General features: G+C 43.4%; 1 protein-coding gene across 2 annotated transcripts in view; it reads right to left on the bottom strand.

The window, feature by feature from the left end:
* The window catches only part of SKAP1 (src kinase associated phosphoprotein 1), an 834,367-nt gene that overhangs the window by 750,991 nt on the left and 55,921 nt on the right, over positions 1-27,455 (bottom strand). For both annotated transcript variants that reach the window (XM_069751743.1, XM_069751744.1), the window contains exons 2-3: positions 24,028-24,133; positions 11,510-11,535 (exon numbers count right to left, since the gene is read on the bottom strand). In XM_069751743.1, coding sequence (XP_069607844.1) covers positions 11,510-11,535; positions 24,028-24,133 — 132 coding nt within the window. The remainder of the gene's footprint in view (positions 1-11,509; positions 11,536-24,027; positions 24,134-27,455) is intronic.

Below are 27,455 nucleotides of genomic sequence, written 5' to 3' on the forward strand. Positions count from 1 at the left end.
TAGAGTAGATCTTAGTTGTTATGTTTTTCCTACTCTTCATAAGGGTATCAATTAGGTTTGGAGAAAAACCTCTGCTTTTTAACAATGACCTCTCAAAAACCATGCCGTCAAATGGAGACCCTTCACTTGTGGATGGTTGATCGGACCTTGATGAAGTAAGTCCGGAATGTCCGGCAGTACCCAGGGGTCTTTCACGGACATGGTCCTGAGCCAGGAAAACCAAGCTCTTCTGGGCCAGAATGGAGCGATCAGTATGACTCTCGCATGATCCTCCCTTATCTTCCTGACCACCAGCGGCAATAGATTGAGCGGGGGGAACGCATATGCCAATTGGAAATCCCATCTGATCAGGAAGGCATCCACTGCCAGTGGATATTCCCTGGGATTTAAGGAACAGAAATTTATCGTCTTTCTGTTGTCCTTGGTGGCAAATAAGTCCACTTCTGGATGACCCCACATGCGGACGATCCGATTGAAGACTTTTGTATTCAGAGACCATTCCCCTTGTTTTAAGGTGCTTCGACTTAGAAAGTCTGCTCTTATATTCTCTCTCCCTCTTATGTGAACTTCGGATAAAGATAGAAAATGGTTTTCTGCTGTCTGGAGCAGTCGATCCGCAACTTCCATCAGGGACTTGGAGCGTGTTCCACCCTGGTGATTCACATAGGCCACTGCCACCTGGTTGTCGGAGAGGATTTTGACATGGTGACCCTGTAGATATACGAGGAGTTCTTTAATTGAGAATTCAATTGCCATTAACTCCTTCTGATTGGAAGAGGCTGATGTTTGGGGATCCCATAAACCCTGGACTACTACGTCACCCATGTGTGCCCCCCACCCTGTGGGGCTGGCGTCCGTCGTAACTACCCGAGTCACTTGAGTCACCCAGGGAACTCCTGCTGACAGATTGTCTTCCCTTAGCCACCATCTAAGAGATGTCAGAACCTCTGGACTCAATGTCATCTGACCCTGCAAGGAACCCTGTAAGACTCTATCATAATTCAATACGTCAAACTGTAAAGGTCTGGAGTGGAACTGGGCCCAGCGGACGGCGGGAATACAGGAAGTTAGGGAACCTAACAAGGACATAGCCTGTCTAAGAGTCATGGTTGGTTTTTTAATTGCTTTTAATACCTGTTGTTGGATATGGCGCAGTTTATCAGGTGGAAGACAGCATTGTTGGAACTCGGAATCTAACAGCAGACCTAGGAATCTCTGGGTTTTTAGGGGTTGTAATCGGGATTTTTCATAATTCACGATCCAGCCCAGATTCTCTAGCTTAGATATAGCTGTTTTTACCTGAGCAAGACAATGGTCTGCTGAGTTCCCAACTATCAGGAAATCATCCAGATAAGGGATTATGAGGATATCAGATTCACGTAAGTGTGCCATGACCTCCGCAACTACTTTAGTGAATACTCGGGGAGATGTTGAGAGGCCGAAGGGAAGGGCTCTAAATTGAAAATGTCGAACAATACCCCCCATAGACACCGCCACGTAGAAACCTCTGAAAGTTTCCATGGATAGGAACATGATAATACGCATCCTTTAAGTCCACAACTACCATGAAGCAGTGTTTGAACAACATTTTAATTGCAGAGCTGATTGACTCCATTTTAAATGTGGCTTTAACCAGGTATTCATTAAGGGATTTAAGGTTAATAATAGTCCTAAATGATTTGTCTGGTTTCTGAATCAGAAATAGGGGAGAGTAGAATCCACTCCCTCTTTCTGACTCTGGGACCTCAATCACCACGTTTTTGAGGCATAAACTCACAACTTCTGCCTCCAGAGCCGCCTGCTCAATAGTGGAGGAACGTAAGGGGGTTAACATAAATTTATCCCGAGGCCAGTGAATAAATTCCAACTTCAGACCTTCTGAAATAGTACCTCGGACCCAGTCACTATTTGAGATGTTAGACCATGCGGAAGAGAAGGCTGACAATCTCCCTCCCACAGGGATCGCTAGTCATTGGTCCGGTTTCTAACGTTCTTTTGAGGAACGGCGGAACATGTAACCTGTACCTCTCCTGCGTCTATCCTCCCATCTAAAATTCTCTCTAGAGGGCGAGGATGCGCGCTTCCTTCCGCGACCAAATCTCCTCCTGTTGAATGGACGCCGATAAGAAGCTGATGACAAACTCGGAAATTTTTTCTTGTCATCTCCAGCCTTCTCAAGCAGGTCATCCAAGGTTGGTCCAAAGAGGTATTCCCCTTTGCATGGGATAGCGCATAATTTGGACCTTGATTGAATGTCACCCGACCAACATTTCAACCATAGGGCTCTACGAGCCGCGTTGGAGAGTCCTGCTGCTCTGGCCGCCATTCTGACCGAATCGACCGACGCGTCCGACAGGAAAGCCGCAGCATCTTGAATCACCGGAAGCGCACTTAGAATGGAACTTCTGGAAGCGCCTTCTTTAACCCCTTTACCCCCAAGGGTGGTTTGCACGTTAATGACCGGGCCAATTTTTACAATTCTGACCACTGTCCCTTTATGAGGTTATAACTCTGGAACGCTTCAATGGATCCTGGTGATTCTGACATTGTTTTCTCGTGACATATTGTACTTCATGACAATGGTAAAAATTATTTGATAGTACCTGCGTTTATTTGTGAAAAAAACGGAAATTTGGCGAAAATTATGAAAATTTCGCAATTTTCCAACTTTGAATTTTTATGCAATTAAATCACAGAGATATGTCACACAAAATACTTAATAAGTAACATTTTCCACATGTCTACTTTACATCAGCACAATTTTGGAACCAAAATTTTTTTTTGTTAGGGATTTATAAGGGTTAAAAGTTGACCAGCAATTTCTCATTTCTACAACACCATTTTATTTTAGGGACCACATCTCATTTGAAGTCATTTTGAGGGGTCTATATGATAGAAAATACCCAAGTGTGACACCATTCTAAAAACTACACCCCTCAAGGTGCTCAAAACCATATTCAAGAAGTTTATTAACCCTTCTGGTGCTTCACAGGAATTTTTTGAATGTTTAAATAAAAATGAACATTTAACTTTTTTTCACAAAAAATTTAATTCAGCTCCAATTTGTTTTATTTTACCAAGGGTAACAGGAGAAAATGGACCCCAAACATTGTTGTACAATTTGTCCTGAGTATGCCAATACCCCACATGTGGGGGTAAACCACTGTTTGGGCGCATGGCAGAGCTCGGAAGCGAAGGAGTGCCATTTGACTTTTCAATGCAAAATTGACTGGAATTGAGATGGGACGCCATGTTTCGTTTGGAGAGCCCCTGATGTGCCTAAACATTGAAACCCCCCACAAGTGACACCATTTTGGAAAGTAGACCCCCTAAGGAACTTATCTAGAGGTGTGGTGAGCACTTTGACCCAACAAGTGCTTCACAGAAGTTTATAATGTAGAACCGTAAAAATAAAAAATCATATTTTTTCACAAAAATTATCTTTTCGCCCCCAATTTTTTATTTTCCCAAGGGTAAGAGAAGAAATTGGACCCCAAAAGTTGTTGTACAATTTGTCCTGAGTACGCTGATAGCCCATATGTGGGGGTAAACCACTGTTTGGGCGGATGGGAGAGCTCGGAAGGGAAGGAGCGCCGTTTGACTTTTCAATGCAAAATTGACAGGAATTGAGATGGGACGCCATGTTGCGTTTGGAGAGCCACTGATGTGCCTAAACATTGAAACCCCCCACAAGTGACACCATTTTGGAAAGTAGACCCCCTAAGGAACTTATCTAGAGGTGTGGTGAGCACTTTGACCCAACAAGTGCTTCACAGAAGTTTATAATGTAGAACCGTAAAAATAAAAAATCATATTTTTTCACAAAAATTATCTTTTCGCCCCCAATTTTTTATTTTCCCAAGGGTAAGAGAAGAAATTGGACCCCAAAAGTTGTTGTACAATTTGTCCTGAGTACGCTGATACCCCATATGTGGGGGTAAACCACTGTTTGGGTGGATGGGAGAGCTCGGAAGGGAAGGAGCGCCGTTTGACTTTTCAAAGCAAAATTGACAGGAATTGAGATGGGACGCCATGTTGCGTTTGAAGAGCCACTGATGTGCCTAAACATTGAAACCCCCCACAAATGACACCATTTTGGAAAGTAGACCCCCTAAGGAACTTATCTAGAGGTGTGGTGAGCACTTTGACCCACCAAGTGCTTCACAGAAGTTTATAATGCAGAGCCGTAAAAATAAAACAAAATATTTTTCCCACAAAAATTATTTTTTTAGCCCCCAGTTTTGTATTTTCCTGAGGGTAACAGGAGAAATTGGACCCCAAAATTTGTTGCCCAATTTGTCCTGAGTGCGATGATACACCATATGTGGGGGGAACCACTGTTTGGGCACATGGGAGGGCTCAGAAGGGAAGGAGTGCCATTTGAATGCAGACTTAGATGGAATGGTCTGCAGGTGTCACATTGCGTTTGCAGAGCCCCTAATGTACCTAAACAGTAGAAACCCCCCACAAGTGACACCATTTTGGAAAGTAGACCCCCTTAGGAACTTATCTAGATGTGTGCTGAGCGCTTTGACCCACCAAGGGCTTCACAGAAGTTTATAATGGAGAGCCGTAAAAATAAAACAAAAATTTTTTCCCACAAAAATTATTTTTTAGCCTCCAGTTTTGTATTTTCCCGAGGGTAACAGGAGAAATTCGACCCCACAATTTGTTGTCCAATTTGTCCTGAGTGCGCTGATACCCCATATGTGGGGGGGAACCACTGTTTGGGCGCATGGGAGGGCTCGGAAGGGAAGGAGCTCCATTTGGAATGAGGACTTAGATGGAATGGTCTGCAGGTGTCACATTGCATTTGCAGAGCCCCTAATGTACCTAAACAGTAGAAACCTCCCACAAGTGACACCATTTTGAAAACTAGACCCCCTAAGGAACTCATCTAGATGTGTTGTGATAGCTTTGAACCCCCAAGTGTTTCACTACAGTTTGTAACGCAGAGCCGTGAAAATTAAAAAAAAAAATCTTTCCCCCCAAAATTATTTTTTAGCCCCCAGTTTTGTATTTTCCCGAGGGTAAGAGGAGAAATTCGACCCCAAAAGTTGTTGTCCAATTTGTCCTGAGTACGCTGATACCCCGTATGTTGGGGGAAACCAACGTTTGAGCGCATGGCAGAGCTCGGAAGGGAAGGAGCGCCATTTGGAATGCAGACTTAGATGGAATGGTCTGCAGACGTCACATTGCGTTTGCAGAACCCCTAATGTACCTAAACAGTAGAAACCCCCCACAAGTGACCCCATATTGGAAACTAGACCCCCCAGGGAACTAATCTAGATGTGTTGTGAGAACTTTGAACCCCCAAGTGTTTCACTACAGTTTATAACGCAGAGCCGTGAAAATAAAAAATCTTTTTTTTTCCCACAAAAAATGTTTTAGCCCCGAGTTTTGTATTTTCCCAAGGGTAGCAGGAGAAATTGGACCCCAAAAGTTGTTGTCCTATTTGTCCTGAGTACGCTGATACCCCATATGTTGGGGTAAACCCCTGTTTGGGCACACGGGAGAGCTCGGAAGGGAAGAAGCACTGTTTTACTTTTTCAACGCAGAATTGGCTGGAATTGAGATCGGACGCCATGTCGCGTTTGGAGAGCCCCTGATGTGCCTAAACAGTGGAAACCCCCCAATTATAACTGAAACCCTAATCCAAACACATCCCTAACCCTAATCCTAACAGTAACCCTAACCACACCTCTAACCCTGACACACCCCTAACCCTAATCCCAACCCTATTCCCAACCGTAAATGTAATCTAAACCCTAACTGTAACTTTAGCCCCAACCCAAACTGTAGCCCTAGCCCTAACCCTAGCCCTAACCCTAATCCTAACCCTAGCCCTAACCCTAGCCCTAACCCTAACCCTAACCCTAGCCCTAGCCCTAACCCTAGCCCTAACCCTAGCCCTAACCCTAGCCCTAACCCTAGCCCTAACCCTAACCCTAGCCCTAACCCTAACCCTAGCCCTAGCCCTAACCCTAGCCCTAACCCTAACTCTAACCCTAGCCCTAATGGGAAAATGGTAATAAATACATTTTTTTAATTTTTCCCTAACTAAGGGGGTGATGAAGGGGGGTTTGATTTACTTTTATAGCGGGTTTTTTAGCGGATTTTTATGATTGGCAGCCGTCACACACTGAAAGACGCTTTTTATTGCAAAAAATATTTTTTGCGTTACCACATTTTGAGAGCTATAATTTTTCTATATTTTGGTCCACAGAGTCATGTGAGGTCTTGTTTTTTGCGGGACGAGTTGATGTTTTTATTGGTAACATTTTCGGGCACGTGACATTTTTTGATCGCTTTTTAGTCCGATTTTTGTGAGGCAGAATGACCAAAAACCAGCTATTCATGAATTTCTTTTGGGGGAGGCGTTTATACCGTTCCGCGTTTGGTAAAATTGATGAAGCAGTTTTATTCTTCGGGTCAGTACGATTACAGCGACACCTCATTTATATCATTTTTTATGTTTTGGCGCTTTTATACGATAAAAACTATTTTATAGAAAAAATAATTATTTTTGCATCGCTTTATTCTCAGGACTATAACTTGTTTAATTTTTTGCTGATGATGCTGTATAGCAGCTCGTTTTTTGCGGGACAAGATGACGTTTTCAGCGGTACCATGGTTATTTATATCTGTCTTTTTGATCGCGTGTTATTCCACTTTTTGTTCGGCGGTATGATAATAAAGCGTTGTTTTTTGCCTCGTTTTTTTTTTTTTTTCTTACGGTGTTTACTGAAGGGGTTAACTAGTGGGCCAGTTTTATAGGTCGGGCCGTTACGGACGCGGCGATACTAAATATGTGTACTTTTATTGTTTTTTTTTATTTATTTAGATAAAGAAATGTATTTATGGGAATAATATATTTTTTTTTTTTTTTCATTATTTTGGAATATTTTTTTTTATTTTTTTTTACACATTTGAAATTTTTTTTTTTTACTTTTTTACTTTGTCCCAGGGGGGGACATCACAGATCAGTGATCTGACAGTTTGCACAGCACTCTGTCAGATCACTGATCTGATAGGAGTGCAGGCTGCTTCACAGTGCCTGCTCTGAGCAGGCTCTGTGAAGCCACCTCCCTCCCTGCAGGACCCGGATCCGCGGCCATCTTGGATCCGGGGCTGGAGGGAGCAGGGAGGGAGGTGAGACCCTCGCAGCAACGCGATCACATCGCGTTGCTGCGGGGGGCTCAGGGAAGCCCGCAGGGAGCCCCCTCCCTGCGCGGTGCTTCCCTGCACCGCCGGCACATCGCGATCATCTTTGATCGCGGTGTGCCGGGGGTTAATGTGCCGGGGGCGGTCCGTGACCGCTCCTGGCACATAGTGCCGGATGTCAGCTGCGATAAACAGCTGACACCCGGCCGCGATCGGCGGCGCTCCCCCCGTGAGCGCTGCCGATCGCATATGACGTACTATTGCGTCCTTGGGAAGTAAAGCCCACCCCACATGGACGCAATAGTACGTCTAATGGCAGAAAGGGGTTAAGCTGGGATTCCAACTGTTCCAGCCAGACCATTAGGGATCTGGCTGTACAAGTCGCAGCCACCGCTGGTCTCAACGATCCGGCTGCCATCTCCCAGGTACCTTTAAGGAAGGTATCCGCCTTCCTGTCAAGGGGGTCTTTAAGGGATCCCATATCCTCGAAAGGTAATGCGGCCTTTTTTGATGCCTTTGCTACCGCAGCATCTAATTTAGGGGCCTTGTCCCAGGTATCCACAGTTGTATCCTCAAAGCGATATCTGCGTTTTAAAGCTGGTGGTAATGAGCCTTTCTTCTCCGGTTTCTTCCATTCCCGGAGAATCAGGTCTTGAATTTTATCATTCACCGGGAAGGACCTACGCTTCTTGTGTTCCAAGCCACTGAACATTAGTTGCTGACGGGAAAGCGGAGTCTTAGGTTCTTCTAGGCCCATCGTACCTCTGACCGACTTAACTAATTTATCCACTCGGTCCAGAGGCAGACAGAATCGGCCAGATTCCTCTTCTGACGACGAGGAAGAGAGATTTGAGCCGTAAGAACCTTCGTCCTTATCTTCCTCTGACGAATCAGAGATCACCGAGGTTCTCTGTTTTGAACTTCCCGCCTGGGACATAGACCGCAGGGATTCCCTTACTTCTGTACGGATCATCTCACGTAGATTAGCCGTAGAAGCAGATTCTTCCGCTACCTAGGGGAGGACAATAAGGGTGATACCATCTATCTAGCCTGATGTCACTCAACCCCTCCACTCCTGTAGACCTCACCGTCTGTTGTATACAGGAGGCGCATAATTTTTTAGTATAAGAATCTGATAACGGGACTTCACACAGGGCACACTCCTTATGTTTCGACTTTGTACTTTTCTTTCCCTAAAATGACAAAGTATAAGGGGCCCGCGTCACTGAGTGAGCATTCACGTAGATCACTTACCAGTGTACGCCAAAAAAAGGTACCGGAACACGAGGGGGTTCTTTGCCAGTCGATGCTCTAGATCCCTGCTTGGACGAGCTTTTACGGCTGGACTGGTCACTCCTGGCATGCTCCTTCTCCGTGGGCTTTTGTCGCACCTCCTCCGGCAATTGAAGCTGCCGCTCACCATCACTCTCCATGATGTAGATGTGACCAAAGGCAGAGCTCTATTCCCAGCTCCTGCTTAAATCCCCCTCAGATCCGGTCAGCAGGCTGCCTGGCGCCACTCTCATTGGTTCCGGCTGATGAGGCTACAGCTGGGGGGTCAGCGCAGTGTGTGAGGAGACCGGCGTTCAGGATCGATGGGCGCCGCCATCTTGGATGAACTGCGCATGCGCAGTCACCCAGAGACCGGAAGCGCTTGCTGACTCCGCCCCGGAAACGCTCCAGCTAACGCTGAGAGCGATGCAGGACGCCGAAGAGCACGAAGCAGCGCTCCGGATAGCGTTCCCCTCCTGGCACCGTTACATCACCACCGCGCTGCACCCCACATGGACCGAAGGAGCGCTATACTTACCGGCGCCGGCGCTAACGGAGATCAGGAATCCACTGGACTCTGCTCCCTGCTGTCTACATCACTGACGTGCAGTCCAGCCAGGACCACCGTGATGTCTTCCAGGAGCTTCCGCACCGGTCGAGGTAGGAGACCCCCCCGCTACCTGATTCGACCGGCCGGCCTGGGACCACCTACGAGATTCATCTGTAGGATCCTGTCCCTCCAGGAACAGGAAACCAACTGATGCATGGGGAGAGGTGCCGCCCTTTTGTATCTGTAGGTTTCCTGTTCCTGAAGGGCAGATCCCCTCTCTCGTAGTGCTGTCATGGGAGTCCGAATAAATATATATGTATATATATATATTAAGTCCGATTTTCAATTAATTTCTCTCTCCTCTGATATGATCTAGCACATTAGAGGAGACAAAAATGGGGTCCCCCAAGGAATCCCAGTACCTCCGCCATCCTCTGACCCTCCGCATCATCTTCCTGGTAGAAAATAGCGGCAGATACACGGCAACAATAGATTTTTCACAGTGATCAAAAAAAAAATATCAAACCGCCCTTTGTCACCCCCTCCTTTAGGTAAAAATAATAATAATAATATATATATATATATATATATATATATATATATATATATATATATATTTTTTTTTTTTTTTTTTTTTTTTTTTCTTCCATTCTTTGCAGTTAGGGTTGGGGCTGAGGATACGGTTGTGGTGCTCAAGTTACGGTTGTGGTGCTCGGGTTACGGTTGGGAATAGGGTTAGGGGTGTGTTCGGGTTAGGGCTGTGTTAGAATTCGGGGGTTTCCACTGTTTAGGCACATCAGGGGGTCTCCAAACGCAACATGGTGCCCTCCATCGATTCCAGACAATTTTGCGTTCAAAAAGTCAAACGGTGCTCCCTTCCCTCTGAGCCCTGCCATGCGCCCAAACAGTGCCTATCCCCCACGTTTGGGGTATCGGTGACTCAGGCGAAATTACAAAACACATTTTATGGTCCATTTTCTCCTGATACCCTTGTGAAAATAAAAAAGTTTGGGCCTAAAATATTTTTGGGGTGAAAAAAGTTAAAATGTTAATTTTTTCCTTCCACATTGCTTTAGTTCTCATGAAGCACCTGAAGGGTTAATAAACTTCTTTAATGTGGTTTTGCGATCTTTGAGGGGTGCAGTTTTAAGAATGGTGTCATTTTTTGGTATTTTCTGTTATATTAACCGCCCAAAGTCACTTCAAATGTGAGGTGGTCCCTAAAAAAATAGTTGTCAATTTTGTTGGAAAAATGAGAAATCGCTTTTCAATTTTTAACTGTTATAACGTCCTAACAAAAAAAAAGGTTTCCAAAATTGTGCTGATGTAAAGTTAACATGTGTGAAATGTTATTTATTAACTATTTTGTGTGACACAGCTCTCTGATTTAAGGGCACAAAAAATCAGTTGGAAAATTGCAAAACTTTCAAACTTTTTGTCAAACTATTGTTTTTTTTTTTCATTAATAAACGCAAGTCATAGCCAAAAAAATTTTGCCACTAACATGAAGTATAATATGTCGCGAGAAAAAAAAAATCCCAGAAACAGTGGAATCCGTTGAAGCATTCCATAGCTATAACCTATAGGCAAAGATATGTCAATCCAGGGTGGGGAGAAGCCGCTGGGGAACCGCCTGTCCGACTAGTCTACAAACAGTGGGGTCTCGATCCCCAATGCCTATTAAAGTATATCTTTCTCTGAAATGCTGTAACGCTTCAGAGTAAAACATACCTGGCTGAGAGAGTACAGATAGTCCCATCCCCAATACCTACTGCTGCCGATGGATTAGGCAGCATGTATCAGATGACAGATTGCCATTATAGAAACACTCCGGGAAATGTGTGCACCCTGGGTTATGTCTAGATAGTGGACAGAGGCAAATTCATAATATATGAATTCTCATCTTGTTGTAAATTCAATTCATGCACTTGTCAGAGCACTGAAAAGTTGGCTCACATTATATTATGTGGCCATCAGCCAAGTGAACGTCCAGCCAACAACTATTTCTCCTTATTTCCACAAATTGTGGAAAGCGCAGCTCATCCCAGTTAAACTGTATCGTCTAGGAGAGAGCTGCTGCCACAATCATCTGGCAGAGCCTTGTCTCCCAGAGAACAAATGATCAGCAGCTGAAATTCAATAGGCTGGATTCAAGACAACCTTCATGTAATGTGTATGTGAGGCCTTTTCTTTTGCCTAGAGTGCTAATTATAGGTCATTTGCCAAACAAATTTTATCTGCTCCAGAGTGGCCTGAAAATTGCAGTGAGAGCAAGATAAAGAGTTGAAAGTAACAATAGGTTATATTTTTTTTTTTAAGCTGCAGATTTTCATGTAAATTCATCATCAAAGCTTTTACTCTAGAATTGTATGAGCCTCTTAATGAATAAGGAGCGTCTAACTGCAGTACGACCTTCATCAAGACTGGCGTGAAAACTGCTAGTTTTGATGACTTGGGACCAAAGTGTACAAAAAAAAAAAAAAAGGAAAAAAAAGCAAACGTGGCTAATTCAAAATTTCTCACCTTTCTGTTGAAAGTCCAGGGGGTACCTAAAATCAAAACATACCGATAATTAGTGTTTTTTCGGCAAGACAGCCATTAAACATTCCTTTGAGTATATATAGGAAATCTTAAAGCAATGCTGTTACTTTTAGGGAATCTGTCAGTAAGATCAACCTCAGACAAAATACATTCACAGGCATCCACTGTAGGTCTTTGAAATATTTTACCTATAGAATTTAGATATGTCTCCTGTTGAATGGACAAAATTAAACTTAAGCAGATATAAAATTATGAGTACAAAATGGGAAACCCAAATGAACATTTCCAAATTATTATTTTAACGAACTGGCACATCAGTGATTAGACTGTTTCATAAACACTGACGTGAACATTAGTAGTTTAACCCCTTAGTGACTGAACCAATTTTTACAATTCTGACCAGTCACTTTATGAGGTAATATCTCTGGAACGCTTCAACGGATCCAGAAATTGTTTTTTTCATGACATTGTACGTTAGTGATAAAATTTCTTCAATAAGACCTGTGTTTATTTATGAAAAAAATGGAAATTTGGTAAAAATGTAGAAAATTTTGCACTTTTAGAACGTTTAATTTTTGTGCCCTTAAAATCAGAGTCGCGTCACACGAAATAGTTAACAAATAATTCCCACACATCTACTTTAAATCAGCACATGTTTTTTTTTTAGGGACCACAACACATTTAAGTTACTGAGGGGTCAATATGACAGAAAATACCCCAAAGTGACACCATTCTAAAAACTACACCCCTCAAGGTGCTCAAAACCACCACATTTCAAGAAGTTTACAAACCCTTCAGGTGCTTCACGAACACTAAAGCAATGTGGAATGAAAAAATTAACCTTATTCTTCGGGTTGGTGCGATTACAGCGGTACCAGTTTTATACTAACACTAAACTAAAAGTTTTATACTAACACTAAAAGACGCTTTTTATTGCAAAAACTAGTTTTTGCGTCACCATATTTTGAGAGCTATAATTTTTTCATATTTCGGCCAACACAGTCATGTGAGGGCTTGTTTTTTGCAGGACAAGCTGATTTTTTTATTGGTACTATTTTCGGGCACATTACATTTTTTCAAAGTTTTCTATCCCGATTTTTGGGATACAGAATAAACAAAAACCATTAATTGCTTTTTTTTTTCTTCTTTTTTTATACCGTTCTGCATGTAGTAAAACTGGTAAGACAGCTTTAGGCTATGTTCACACATTGTGGTTTTTACCGCGGAACCGCTGCGATTTTGCAGCTGTGGGTCCGCAGCTGTTTCCATAGCGTTTACAGTAACATGTAAACCCTATGGAAACCGCAAACCGCTGTGCACATGCTGCGGGAAAAACCGTGCGGGAATGCAGTGGTTTACAACCCGCAGCATGTCACTTCTTTGTGCAGAATCGCAGCGATTCTGCACCCATAGAAATGCATTGATCAGCTTACTTCCCGCATGGGGCTATGCCCACCATGCGGGAAGTAATGCGGATAATGTGCGGGTGGTACCCGGGGTGGAGGAGAGGAGACTCTCCTCCAGGCCCCGGGAACCATATTTGTGTAAAAAAAAAAAAAATTAAAATTAAAAATAATGATATACTCACCTCTGAAGTCTCAGCGCTGCACGCGGCCGTCCGGTCTGAGGTTTGCTATGCGACCAGGACCTGCGGTGACGTCGTGGTCACATGACCGTGACATCAAGAAGGTCCTTCTCGCACAGCATCTTTGGAACCGGACCGCCGCCTGCAGCGCCGAGGAGATCGGGACGTCAGAGGGTGAGTATACCATTATTTTATTATTTTTAACATTACTATTGATGCTGCATATGCAGCATCAATAGTAGGGGTAAAATCCCGCAGCGGAACCCGCAGGACAAACTGCGATAAATCTGCAGGGATAACCGCAGCGGGTTTGCCCTGCAGATTTATCAAATCCGCTGCGGGAGAACCCGCAGGGACAGGACGCTATGTGTGAACATAGCCTTAGTCTTTTTCATTTACATCATTTTTTTATGTTTTGGTGCATTTACACAAACTATTTTACAGAAAAAATAATTCTTTTGCATCGCTTTATTCGGAGAGCTATAACTTTTTTTATTTTTCTGCTGATAGAGTTGTATGGCTGCTTTTTTTGGCAGGACAAGATGACGTGACCGTGACGTCTTCTAAGGTCCTTCGCTCAATGCATCCTTAGGAACGGAGGCCGCCACTTGCACTGCTGAGAGCCGGGAGCCGGGGGCCGTCAGAGGTTAAGTATATCCCATATTTTTTATTTTTATTCTTTTTTTACATGAATATGGATCCCAGTGCCTGAAGGAGAGTCTCCTCTCCTCCAGACCCTGGGAACCATCCAGGACCGCTCCCTGCACACGCCGTACCCGGCGTATAAGACGACCCCCGACTTTTAAGATGATTTTCAGGGGTTAAAAAGTCGTCTTATACGCCGGAAAATATGGTAGTTATTTTTCCCAGTGTTCACTGAAAGGGTTAAATAGTGGGACAGTTTTATAGTGCAGGTCATTATGGACGCGGCGATACCAAATATGTGTACTTTGGTTTTTATAATTACATAAATAAATTTATTGGTAAAATACTTATTTTTTATGTTCTTCTTTATTTGGGACTAGTAGAGTACCCACGGTTTCGCTCGAGGAAAATATGTTAAATTGTTGGTTATGGTAGGTAAAGTAAAATTTTCAGTGTCACCCTGAAATTGACATTTTCAGAGTGCTATAGTAAAGATTATTTTTCCCACTTTAAATTTTTATTATTTTGGCATTTTACTAATTTGTCGTAACATTGATGTAAACAACTTTTTTTTTTTTTATTTCAACATTTTTATTGATTTTACACATTCAATACATATTATGTAGTATAAACTATTACAACTATTTTTTAACTATTTTTTTTAATCAAAAATGAAAATTTATACACCTTACGCAAACATAGTCCATGCTCTCATCATCTCTTGCTTTGACTATTGCAACCTCCTGCTCCGATTAAAAATAAATGTCTCTGGACTCATATATTATTAATAATCCCATCCACAAAAGCTTAATTGAATCCTCCATAAAAAACGGCTTTAAAGAAAATGCCACAGAAGATATCAGCTCCATAACTAGATGGTGTGCCCACAAGGCAGTAATCAGGGGGATATTGATACAAATTTCTTCTCGGGAAAAAAAAAATTAAAAATTAAAATTGAAAATATCCAAACCCTCCTGTCAGATAAAATCAATTCCCAAATCAATTTCCCCTCCCCTTCTTCTAGTCTACAAGCAAAGATTGCAAAATTAAGACAGGACCTTAGGCTGCTAATTTTTTCTTCTTTTGAACAAGCTGTTAACTCGTCCAAATACAAAATGTACACCTCTTTAAATAAACCTACAAAATTCATGACCGACTGTATAAAAAAAAGAGATAATTCAAGGATAGAATAAATAGGGTTAAATCCCTAAATGGAACTATTTTGTCACATCCTCAGGATATCGTGAAAGAGTTCGCCAAGTACTACCAAAAAATTTATAACATAAACCCTCATCCTACTTCTCATCTCCATAAAGAGGCCATAACCTCATACTTATCCTCCATAAATCTACCCAAAATCTCCTTGGAAGATCTAACAGCCCTGACCTCCCCTTTCGAAACAAAGGAAATAGAGGACTGCATTAAAATTTGAAAAGCGCCAAAATCTCCAGGCCCTGACTGCTTTGGAAATGATTACTATAAAGCATTTTGCAACCTACTCTCCCCCCACCTATCACAAACTTTTAATAATGCCTCTTCTTCTGGTACATTCCCCTCGGAAATGCTAGAGGCATCTATCATACTAATTCCGAAGCCCAAAGGGGACCCCGAAAACATTACTAACTTCAGACCAATTTCCCTCAAACTCCGATATAAAAATTTACGCAAACATTTTATCAAAACAGGCTTGGCCTAATCCTGCCCAATCTAATAAAAAAATCAGATCGGGTTTGTCAAGGATCGTCACGCTTCAGACGGCACCAGAAGAATTATCAAATCAATTAAAATTGCTAATTCTAACAAACAACCAACTATAATTGTATCTTTAGATGCAGAGAAAGCTTTTGACCATCTGGACTGGGGCTTACTAAGACAAACCCTGATCAAATTTGGATTTAGCAATTTAATTTCCTCAATTATGGCCCTCTACCTTAACCCCACAACTAAAAACTTCACAAATAACCATATTTCTGCCCCCTTCTCCATATCTAATCGAACAAGGCAGGGCTGCCCCTTATCTCCATTACTTTTCGCCATGGAACCCCTAGCCCAACACATCAGGCAAAACAACAATATTAACGGCCTAAATACTTCATCACGTCAACACAAAATCAGCTTATTCGCTGACGATATCCTGCACACCCTTACTGATCCTGTTGATTTTATAAGAGAACTTCACAACGTCCTTAAGACATTCTCTTCCCTCTCACACTTTAAAATTAATGAAGAAAAATCTAATATTTTACACATAAATTTAACTGACACCAGATTCAAAAAATAAAAGCAATCTCCCCCCATTAATTGGGCCCAAAAAGAAATTAGCTACCTGGGCATTGTTATAAGTAGTAACCTCAATAATGTAGTCACAGCTAATATACCGTATATACTCAAGTATAAGCCAAGATTTTCAGCCCATTTTTTGGGGGCTGAAAGTCCCCCTCTCGGCTTATACTCGAGTCATACCCGGGGGTCGGCAGGGGAGGGGGAGGTCTAGTTATACTTACCTGCTCTGGCGCGGTCCCTGCAGTCCCTGCTTCTCCCGGCGCTGCAGCTTCTTCCTGTATTGAGCGGTCACATGGTACCGCTCATTATAGTCATGAATATGCGGCTCCACCTCCCATAGAGGTGGAGCCGCATATTCATGACTGAAAATGAGCGGTAACTGTAACCGCTCAATACAGGAAGAAGATGCAGCGCCGGGAGAAGCAGGGACTGCAGGGACCGCGCCGGAGCAGGTAAGTATACGGGGAGGGGAGTGCTGCGCGATATTTACCTGCTCCTCGCTCCGGTGCGGCTCCGTCTCCAGCGTCCCCTGGCAGTGACGCTCAGGTCAGAGGGCGCGGTGACGTAGTCAGTGCGTGCCCTCTGCTGAGCGTCAGTGCTGGAGACGGAGCCGCACGAGGAGCAGGTAAATATTGAAAGCGCCAGCGTCCTGAGCAAGAGAGGTGAGTATGTGATTTTTTTTTATTTTTTTTTTATTGCAGCAGCAGCATTATATATTGGACAGCTTTCTATGGAGCATCTATGCGGCCATAATGAACAGTGCAGAGCATTATATATGGGGCACAGCTTTATGTGGAGCATCTATGGGGCCATAATGAACGGTGCAGAGCATTCCATATAGCACAGCTTTATGTGGAGCATCTATGGGGCCATAATGAACGGTGCAGAGCATTCTATATGGCACAGCTTTATGTGGAGCATCTATGGGGCCATAATGAATGGTGCAGAGCATTCCATATGGCACAGCTTTATTTGGAGCATCTATGGGGCCATACTGAACGGTGCAGAGCATTCCATATGGCACAGCTTTATGTGGAGCATCTATGGGGCCATAATGAACGGTGCAGAGCATTATATATGGCACAGCTTTATGTGGAGCATCTATGGGGCCATAATGAACGGTGCAGAGCATTCCATATGGCACAGCTTTATGTGGAGCATCTATGGGGCCATAATGAACGGTGCAGAGCATTCTATATGGCACAGCTTTATGTGGAGCATCTATGGGGCCATAATGAATGGTGCAGAGCATTCCATATGGCACAGCTTTATTTGGAGCATCTATGGGGCCATACTGAACGGTGCAGAGCATTCCATATGGCACAGCTTTATGTGGAGCATCTATGGGGTCATAATGAACGGTGCAGAGCATTATATATGGCACAGCTTTATGTGGAGCATCTATGGGGCCATAATGAACGGTGCAGAGCATTCCATATGGCACAGCTTTATGTGGAGCATCTATGGGGCCATAATGAACTGTGCAGAGCATTCTATATGGCACAGTTTTATATGGAGCATCTATGGGGCCATAATGAACGGTGCAGAGCATTATATGTGGCACAGCTTTATATGGAGCATCTATGGGGCCATAATGAACGGTGCAGAGCATTATATATGGCACAGCTTTCTATGGAACATCTATGGGGCCATAATGAACGGTGCAGAGCATTATATGGGGCACAGCTTTATATGGAGCATCTATGGGGCAATAATGAACGGTATGGAGCATCTATTTTTATTTTTGAAATTCACCGGTAGCTGCTGCATTTCCTACCCTAGGCTTATACTCGAGTCAATAAGTTTTCCCAGTTTTTTGTTGCAAAATTAGGGGGGTCGGCTTATACTCGGGTCAGCTTATACTCGAGTATATACGGTAAATGCTCTACTCAAATCCATTTATACAGACATCAATGTGTTTGGTGATAAAGGTCTCTCCTGGTGGGGCAGAATCTTTACTATGAGAGTCTTCACATTTCCAAAGATTTTATATGTCCTAGGCAATATACCCCTACCCATCTCCGTTTCACAATTTCTCTCACTCCAAACAGCCATAAATACCGTATATACTCGAGTATAAGCCGAGATTTTCAGCCCACTTTTTTGGGCTGAAAGTCCCCCTCTCGGCTTATACTCGAGTCATATACCCGGGGGTCGGCAGGTGAGGGGGAGCGGGGGCGGTGTAGTTATACTTACCTGCTGCGGCGCGGTCCCTGGCTTCCCCGGCGCTGCAGATTCTTCCTGTACTGAGTGGTCACATGGCACCGCTCATTACAGAAATGAATAGGCGGCTCCACCTCCCATAGGGGAGGAGCCGCATATTCATTGCTGTAAATGATCGGTAACTGTGACCGCTCAATTACAGGAAGAAGCTGCAGCGCCGGGGAAGCCAGGGACCACGCCGCAGCAGGTGAGTATACGGGGATCGCAGCGCTGCGCTATATTTACCTGCTCCTCGCTCCGGTGCGGCTCCGTCTGCAGCGTCCTCTAGCAGTGACGCTCAGGTTAGAGGGCGCTGTGACGTAGTCAGTGCGCGCCCTCTGTTGAGCGTCAGTGCTGGAGACGGAGCCGCACGAGGAGCAGGTAATTATTGAAAGCGCCGGCACCCTGAGCAAGAGAGGTGAGTATGTGATTTTTTTTTTTTATGGCAGCACCAGCAGCATTATATAAGGAGCATCTATGGGGCCATAAAAAACGGTGCACAGCATTATATATGGCACAGCATTATATAAGGAGCATCTATGGGGCCAAAAAGTACGGTGCAGAGCATTATATATGGCACAGCATTATATAAGGAGCATCTATGGGGCCAAAAAGTACGGTGCAGAGCATTATATATGGCACAGCATTATATAAGGAGCATCTATGGGGCCATAAAGAACGGTGCAGAGCATTATATATGGCACAGCATTATATAAGGAGCATCTATGGGGCCAAAAAGTATGGTGCAGAGCATTATATATGGCACAGCTTTATATGGCACATCTATGGGGCCATAAAGAACGGTGCAGAGCCTTATATATGGCACAGCATTATATAAGAAGCATCTATGGGGCCAAAAAGTACGGTGCAGAGCATTATATATGGCACAGCTTTATAAGGAGCATCTATGGTGCCAAAAAGTACGGTGCAGAGCATTATATATGGCACAGCTTTATATGACACATCTATGGGGCCATAAAGAACGGTGCAGAGCATTATATATGGCACAGCTTTATAAGGAGCATCTATGGGGAAATAATGAACGGTGCAGAGCAATATACCGTATATGGGGCACAGCTTTATAAGGAGCATCTATGGGGCCATAATCAATGGTGCAGAGCAATATACCGTATATGGGGCACAGCTTTATAAGGAGCATCTATGGGGCCATAATCAACGGTGCAGAGCAATATATATGGGGCACAGCTTTATAAGGAGCATCTATTGGGCCATAATCAACGGTGCAGAGCAATATATATATGGCACAGCTTTATAAGGAGCATCTATGAGGCCATAATGAACGGTGCAGAGCATTATATGTGGCACAGCTTTATATGGAGCATCTATGGGGCCATAATGGACGGTATAGAGCATTCTATATAGCACAGTTGTATATGGAGCATCTATGGGGCAATAATGAACGGTATGGAGCATCTATTTTTATTTTTGAAATTTACGAGTAGCTACTGCATTTTCCACCCTAGGCTTATACTCGAGTCAATAAGTTTTCCCAGTTTTTTGTGGCAAAATTAGGGGGGGTCGGCTTATATTCGGGTCGGCTTATACTCGAGTATATACGGTACATTTATTTGGAATAATAAAAAAACCTAGAACCCTCTTAAACATATCCTACAAAAAGAAAGCGTTTGGAGGACTGGTAATCCCAAATTAAATTTAACTGCGCGTCACTTAAAGGGACACTGTCACCTGAATTTGGAGGGAACAATCTTCAGCCATAGGGGCGGGGTTTTCGGGTGTTTGATTCACCCTTTCCTTACCCGCCGGCTGCATGCTGGCTGCAATATTGGATTGAAGTTCATTCTCTGTCCTCGGTAGTACATGCCTGCACAAGGCAATCTTGGTAAGGAAAGGGTGAATCAAACACGCGAAAACCCCGCCCCTATGGCTGAAGATTGTCCCCTCCAAATTCAGGTGACAGTGTCCCTTTAACAACAATTGTTAAACAGAGCCTACACTAGTTGTCAGTGCCCCCCCCCTCTAAACAACAACAAGCACCATCAAGACTTAATCACAAAAACCATAACAAACCACTTTCTTAGCCTTACTGCCCATCCCATCTTTCGGGCAACCACATACTTGTTGCAAACAGTCTCCGACCCTAAAAAAGGGACACCAAAAAATGGAAATCTTAAAAAAAAAAAAAGTACCCCTCCACATCATCATATCTTTCAACAACCAGAGTCTATCCGTGTCTTGGAAAGATCACAATATTGAGAGGTTAGGGGACATTCCATCATGTATCTCATTCTTAAAATTCAGCAACTTAAAAGCTAAATTCAAGCTTCCATCGTCAACGTTCCTAGATTTCTTAATCCTAAAAGAACAAATCTTATCCTTCCTCCAGAAGAGACCTAAAATCTCAGAAGCCAACCTAAACCTAATAAGCAACATAGAACATGGGGCCTTCTGGAGCCATAAATATATATACAACTGGCTTAATCATGACGTGGATATATCAAACAATTCTTACATACATAAATGGGAAAGAGCTAAAAAAATATCACCTACTCGTGAGGAGTGGGAAGATCCACTGTCCTTTACCTATGCTTCAACACTTTCCATGTCCCTACAATAATCACACTTTAAAATTAACTCACATTAGTACTACACTCCTGCCAGATTGGCGCATTTTGGACATGGTAACTCCCCTATGTGCTGGAGAGATTGCGGCCATCGAGGTGCCCTGCTTCACATGTTTTGGAGCTGCCCCAAATTAAACCAACTTCCTCCCACCTTTTCTGACCTAATAGAGAAAATCCACCTCACAGGTCATACGAATTAAAATTTCCATTAGCCAACAATCAACTTGCCAAGTTGTCCAAGAAATGGTCTCACTGGGATAATATTTTCCCTTAAACACCCCCCTGAAATGTACCTTAACCCCTTAATGACCGCCAATACGTCTTTTAACTGACCTGAGATATAAGAGAATAGCCTCCCCATACAGGTGACAATCCAGCAGCTGTCGGTTGTACACTATAGCTGACAACTTGCTGTATCAGCCACGATCAGTATTTGCACCTTCTAAATCTGTTTAACCCCTTAGATGCTGCTGTCAATAGTGACTACATCATTATAAATGGTTAACATAGTGTGGGGGCTTCTTCTTTATCCCAATTGGTGCCCTCAGATCATGATTTTGTTGTCCTGATGTTTGCGATGGCAATTCATGACCAAATCGCGGTCTTAGAGTCTGACGGCTATAGTAATCTGTTTAGAAGTTAGCAACATTTAGGTGGTAAAAATACACATTTTCATTTCTGTCATGCCACTTTGCATTAATTCCTGTAAAGCACCTGAAGGGTTAATAAACTACCTGACAGCAGTTTTCAATATGTTTAGGGGTGCTGTTTTTAAAATGGTATCACGTTTGGGGGTTTCCCAATATATGGGACCCCTAAAGTCACTTCAAACATGGATAAGTCCCTAAAAAAATAAATGTGGTAAACTTCTTTGAAAAAATGAAAAATTGCTGCTACATTTGTAAACCTCCTAAAATGCTAACAAAATAAAATAACATTTTACAAATGGTGCTGATGTAAAGCAGACATGTGGGAAATGTTATTTATTAATGGTTTGCTGTTGTATGACTATCTGGATTAAAGGGATAATCATTCAAATTTAGAAAATTGCTAATTTTTTAACATTTTTCTCAAATTTTTTATATTTTTTATAAATAAACACAAAAAATGTTGAACTAAATTCACCATTATCATAAAGTATAATGTGTCACGAAAAAACAATCTCAAAATCACTGGGATTTGTTGAAGCGTTGCAGAGTTATTACCACATAAAGTGACACTGGTCAGATTTCAAAAATTTGGCTCGGTCACTAAGGGGTTAATATCTATGCTTATTCCGCGAGTTGTTATGATATTAACATTGTTATTTGGTTACTTGTTTTTCTGATTACTACCAAATTTTCTGGTAACTCTAATGCAGTTATCACATCAAAACCTCCCCTCCCCCTTCTTCCCCCCTTTTTTTCCCCCAAGTTCTCATCCCCTTAATCTAATTACAATTACATATCTACAAATTGTAAGTTTATTAAACTTTACACTGAAAATTACGTAACATAGTTACATAGTTATTAAGGTTGAAGGAAAACTTTAAGTCCATCTAGTTCAACCCATAGCCTAACCTAACATGCCCTAACATGTTGATCCAGAGGAAGGCAAAAAAAAAAAACCATGTGGCAAAGAGTAAGCTCCACATTGAGGAAAAAATTCCTTCCCGACTCCACATACGGCAATCAGACTAGTTCCCTGGATCAACGCCCTATCAAGGAAACTAGTGTATATAACCTGTAACATTATACTTTCCAAGAAAGGTATCCAATCCCCTCTTAAATTTTAGTAATGAATCACTCATTACAACATCATACGGCAGAGAGTTCCATAGTCTCACTGCTCTTACAGTAAAGAACCCACGTCTTATTATGCTTAAACCTTCTTTCCTCCAGATGTAGAGGATGCCCCCTTGTCCCTGTCTCAGGTCTATGATTAAAAAGATCATCAGAAAGGTCTTTGCACTGTCCCCTCATATATTTATACATTAAAATAAAATCACCTTTTAGCCTTCGTTTTTCCAAACTAAATAGCCCCAAGTGTAATAACCTATCTTGGTATTGCAGACCCCCCAGTCCTCTAATAACCTTGGTCGCTTTTCTCTGCACCCGCTCTAGTTCAGCCATGTCTTTCTTATACACCGGAGACCAGAACTGTGCACAGTATTCTAAGTGTGGTCGAACTAGTGACTTGTATAGAGGTAAAATTATGTTCTCCTCATGAGCATCTATGCCTCTTTTAATGCATCCCATTATTTTATTTGCCTTTGTAGCAGCTGCCTGACACTGGCCACTAAATGTGAGTTTGTCATCCACCCATACACCCAAGTCTTTTTCATTGACGGTTTTGCCCAGCGTTTTAGAATTAAGCACAGTTATACATCTTATTACTTCTACCCAAGTGCATGACCTTACATTTATCCCCATTAAAGCTCATTTGCCATTTATCAGCCCAAGCTTCTAGTTTACATAAATCATCCTTTAATATAAAATTGTCCTCCTCTGTATTGATTACCCTGCAGAGTTTAGTGTCATCTGTAAATACTGAAATTCTACTCTGTATGCCCCCTACAAGATCATTAATAAATATATTAAAGAGAAGAGGGCCCAATACTGGCCCCTGTAGTTCCCCACTGCTAACCGCGACCCAGTCTGAGTGTGCTCCATTAACAACCACCCTTTGTTTCCTATCCCTGAGCCAGCTCTTAAAGGGACACTGTCACCTGAATTTGGAGGGAACAATCTTCAGCCATGGAGGCGGGGTTTTCGGGTGTTTGATTCACCCTTTCCTTACCCGCTGGCTGCATGCTGGCTGCAATATTGGATTGAAGTTCATTCTCTGTCCTCTGTAGTACACGCCTGCACAAGGCAATCTTGCCTTGCACAGGCGTGTATTATGGAGGACAGAGAATGAACTTCAATCCAATATTGCAGCCAGCATGCAGCCAGCGGGTAAGGAAAGGTTGAATCAAAAACCCCAAAACCCCGCCTCCATGGCTGAAGATTGTTCCCTCCAAATCCAGGTGACAGTGTCCCTTTAACCCACTTACACATATTTTCCCCTATCCCCATTATTCTCATTTTATGTATCAACCTTTTGTGTTGGAAAAATAATTCAGCAAGCAGCACAGCTTGACGAAAATGTACTCAGGGATGGACAAACCATTTAAAAGATATAGTTGCTGTATGCAATAGTACCTATTTCGAATAATCCTGAAATCCTGGAGTATTTCTTCCCCAAGTTCTCTTGCTTTGCTGCTCACATTTTCATACTGAAGACAGGTGGATAGAAAAGCTTCGGCATCTGGAATTCAAAAACATATTTTCCAGTCAGTGACTCAATTGTCTGTACATATTATTTATTGATGATGATGCAGATTTCTGGGGCCAAATTAACCCCTTAACGACCGCCGATACGCCTTTTAACGGCGGCAGTTAAGGGTACTTAAACCACAGCGCCGTTAATTAACGGCGCTGTGGAAAAAGTAAATAGCGCCCCCCAGAGTCCGATTTTCTCCGGGGTCTCGGCTGCCGGGGGTAGCAGAGACCCCAGAGAACATGATTTGGGTCGGTTTTTACTGACCCCGCTTTTGCGATTGCCGGTAATTAACCGTTTACCGGCGGTCGCAAAAAAAAAAAAAAAAAACACGATTTCCCTTTTAATTTCTTTGTCCTACGATGTGATCGCACATCAGATGGCAGAGAAAAGGGGTCCCAGATAGCCCCCCGGTACTCACCTGTCTCCCCCGGTGCTCCTCGTGGCTCCCGATGGGCGCCGCCATCTTTTTCCGGCAAAAAAAATAGCGGGCGCATGCGCAGTGCGCCCGCCGGCCGGCACCGGGAGGATCTTTTGGGTCTCGGCTGCCGGGGGTAGCCGAGACCCCAAAGAACGTGATCGGGGTCGGTTTTACTGACCCCTGTTTTGCGATCGCCGGTAATTAACTGTTTACCGGCGACTGCAAAAAAAAAAAAAAACGATGTGTAATTCTCTGTCCTCTGATGTGATCGCACATCAGAGGACAGAGAAATTGGGGGATTCGGGGACCCTATTATACTCACCGGTGTCCCTGGGTCCTCCTGCTTCTTCTCCTGGCCGCCGGCATCTTCTTTGGGAAACAAAATGGCGGGCGCATGCGCAGTCCGGCCGGCAGGAGAAAGCAGTTCAGGCTAAAATTAGGGTTAGGGTTAGGGTTGGGGCTAAATTTAGGGTTGGGGCTAAATTTAGGGTTCGGGTTGGGGCTAAATTTAGGGTTCGGGTTGGGGCTAAATTTAGGGTTAGGATTGGGGCTAAATTTAGGGTTAGGGTTGGGGCTAAATTTAGGGTTAGGGTTGGGGCTAAATTTAGGGTTAGGGTTCTTTCACACTTACGTCGGTACGGGGCCGTCGCAATGCGTCGGCCCGACATACCGACGCACGTTGTGAAAATTGTGCACAACGTGGGCAGCAGATGTAGTTTTTCAACGCATCCGCTGCCCAATCTATGTCCTGGGGAGGAGGAGGTGGCGTTACGGCCACGCATGCGTGGTCGGAAATGGCGGATGCGACATACATAAAAACGTTACATTGAACTTTTTTTGTGCCGACGGTCCGCCAAAACACAACTGATCCAGTGCACGACGGACGCGACGTGTGGCCATCCATCACGATCCGTCGGCAATACAAGTCTATGGGCAAAAAACGCATCCTGCGGGCACATTTGCAGGATCCGTTTTTTGTTCAAAACAACGGATTGCAACGGATGCCAAACGACGCAAGTGTGAAAGTAGCTTTAGGGCTAGGGTTGGGGCTAAAGTCAGGGCTAGGGTTAGGGTTGGAGCTAAAGTTAGGGCTAGGGTTAGGGTTGGGGCTAAATTTAGGGTTAGGGTTAGGGCTAGGGTTGGGGCTAAAGTAAGGGCTAGGGTTACGGCTAAAGTTAGGGTTAGAGTTGGGATTAGGGTTAGGGTTTGGATTAGGGTTGGTATTAGGGTTGGGGTTGGCATTAGGGTTACGCTTGGGATTAGGTTTGGGATTAGGGTTAAGGTTAGGGTTGGGATTAGGGGTGTATTGGGATTAGGGTTAGGTTTGAGGTTAGGGTTGAGATTAGGATTAGGGGTGTGTTGGATTTAGGGTTTTGATTAGGGTTATGATTAGGGTTGACATTAGGGTTGTTTTGGGGTAAGGGTTGTGATTATCGTTAGGGTTGTGATTAGGATTATGGATCGGGTTGGGATTAGGGGTGTGTTGGGGTTAGGGTTGGAGCTAAAATTGGTGGGTTTCCACTGTTTAGGTACATCAGGGGGTCTCCAAACACGACAGCCAATTTTGCGCTCAAAAAGTCAAATGGTGCTACCTCCATTCTGAGCTCTGCCGTGCGCCCAAACAGTGGGTTACCCCCACATATGGGGCATCAGCGTACTCGGGATAAATTGGACAACAACTTTAGTGGTCCAATTTCTCCTGTTACCCTTGTGAAAATAAAAACTTGGGGGCTACAAAATCTTTTTTGTGGAAAAAAAAATATTTTTTTATTTTCACGACTCTGCATTCTAAACGTCTGTGAAGCACTTGGGCATTCAAAGTTCTCACCACACATCTACATAAGTTCCATGGGGGGTCTAGTTTCCAAAATGGGTCACTTGTGGGGGTTTACTACTGTTTAGGTACATCAGGGGCTCTGCAAACGCAACATAACGCCCACAGACAATTATATATAAGTCTGCATTCCAAACGGCGCTCCTTCCTTCCGAGCTCTGCCGTGCGCCCAAACAGTGGTTTACCCCCACATATGGGGTACCAGCATACTCAGGACAAATTGGACAACAACTTTTGGGGTCCAATTTCTCTTGTTACCCTTGTGAAAATAAAAACTTGGGGGCTAAAAAATCTTTTTTGTGGAAAAAAAAATATGTTTTATTTTCACAACTCTGCATTATAAACTTCTGTGAAGCACTTGGGCATTCAAAGTTCTCACCACACATCTAGATAAGTTCCATGGGGGGTCACTTGTGGAGGGTTTCTACTGATTAGGCACATCAGGGGCTCTCCAAACGCGACATGGCGTCCGATCTCAATTCCAGCCAATTCTACATTGAAAAAGTAAAACAGCACTCCTCTTCCAAGCTCTGCGGTGCGCCCAAACAGTGGTTTACCCCCACATATGGGGTATTGACGTACTCAGGAGAAATTGCACAACAACTTTTGTGGTCTAATTTCTCCTGTTACCCTTATGAAAATTAAAATTTGGGGGCAAAAAGATCATTTTTGTAGAAAAAAATTCGATTTTTTTATTTTCACGGCTCTACGTTATAAACTTCTGTGAAACACATGGCGGTTCAAAGTGCTCACCACACATCTAGATAAGTTCCTTAAGGGGTCTAGTTTCCAAAATGGTGTCACTTGTGGGGGGTTTCCACTGTTTAGGCACATCAGGGGCTCTAGAAACGCGACATGGGGTCCGATCTCAATTCCAGCCAATTCTGCGTTGAAAAAGTCAAATGGCGCTCCTTCACTTCCAAGTTCTGCGGTGCGCCCAAAAAGTGGTTTACCCCCACATATGGGGTATTAGCGTGTTCAGGAGAAATTCCATAACAAAATTTATGGTTACATTTCTGTTTTTACACATGTGAAAATAAAAAAAATGGTTCTGA

The sequence above is a fragment of the Ranitomeya imitator genome, chromosome 2 (genome assembly GCF_032444005.1).
Source record: "Ranitomeya imitator isolate aRanImi1 chromosome 2, aRanImi1.pri, whole genome shotgun sequence".
In the NCBI taxonomy this organism is placed as follows: Eukaryota; Metazoa; Chordata; class Amphibia; order Anura; family Dendrobatidae; genus Ranitomeya; species Ranitomeya imitator.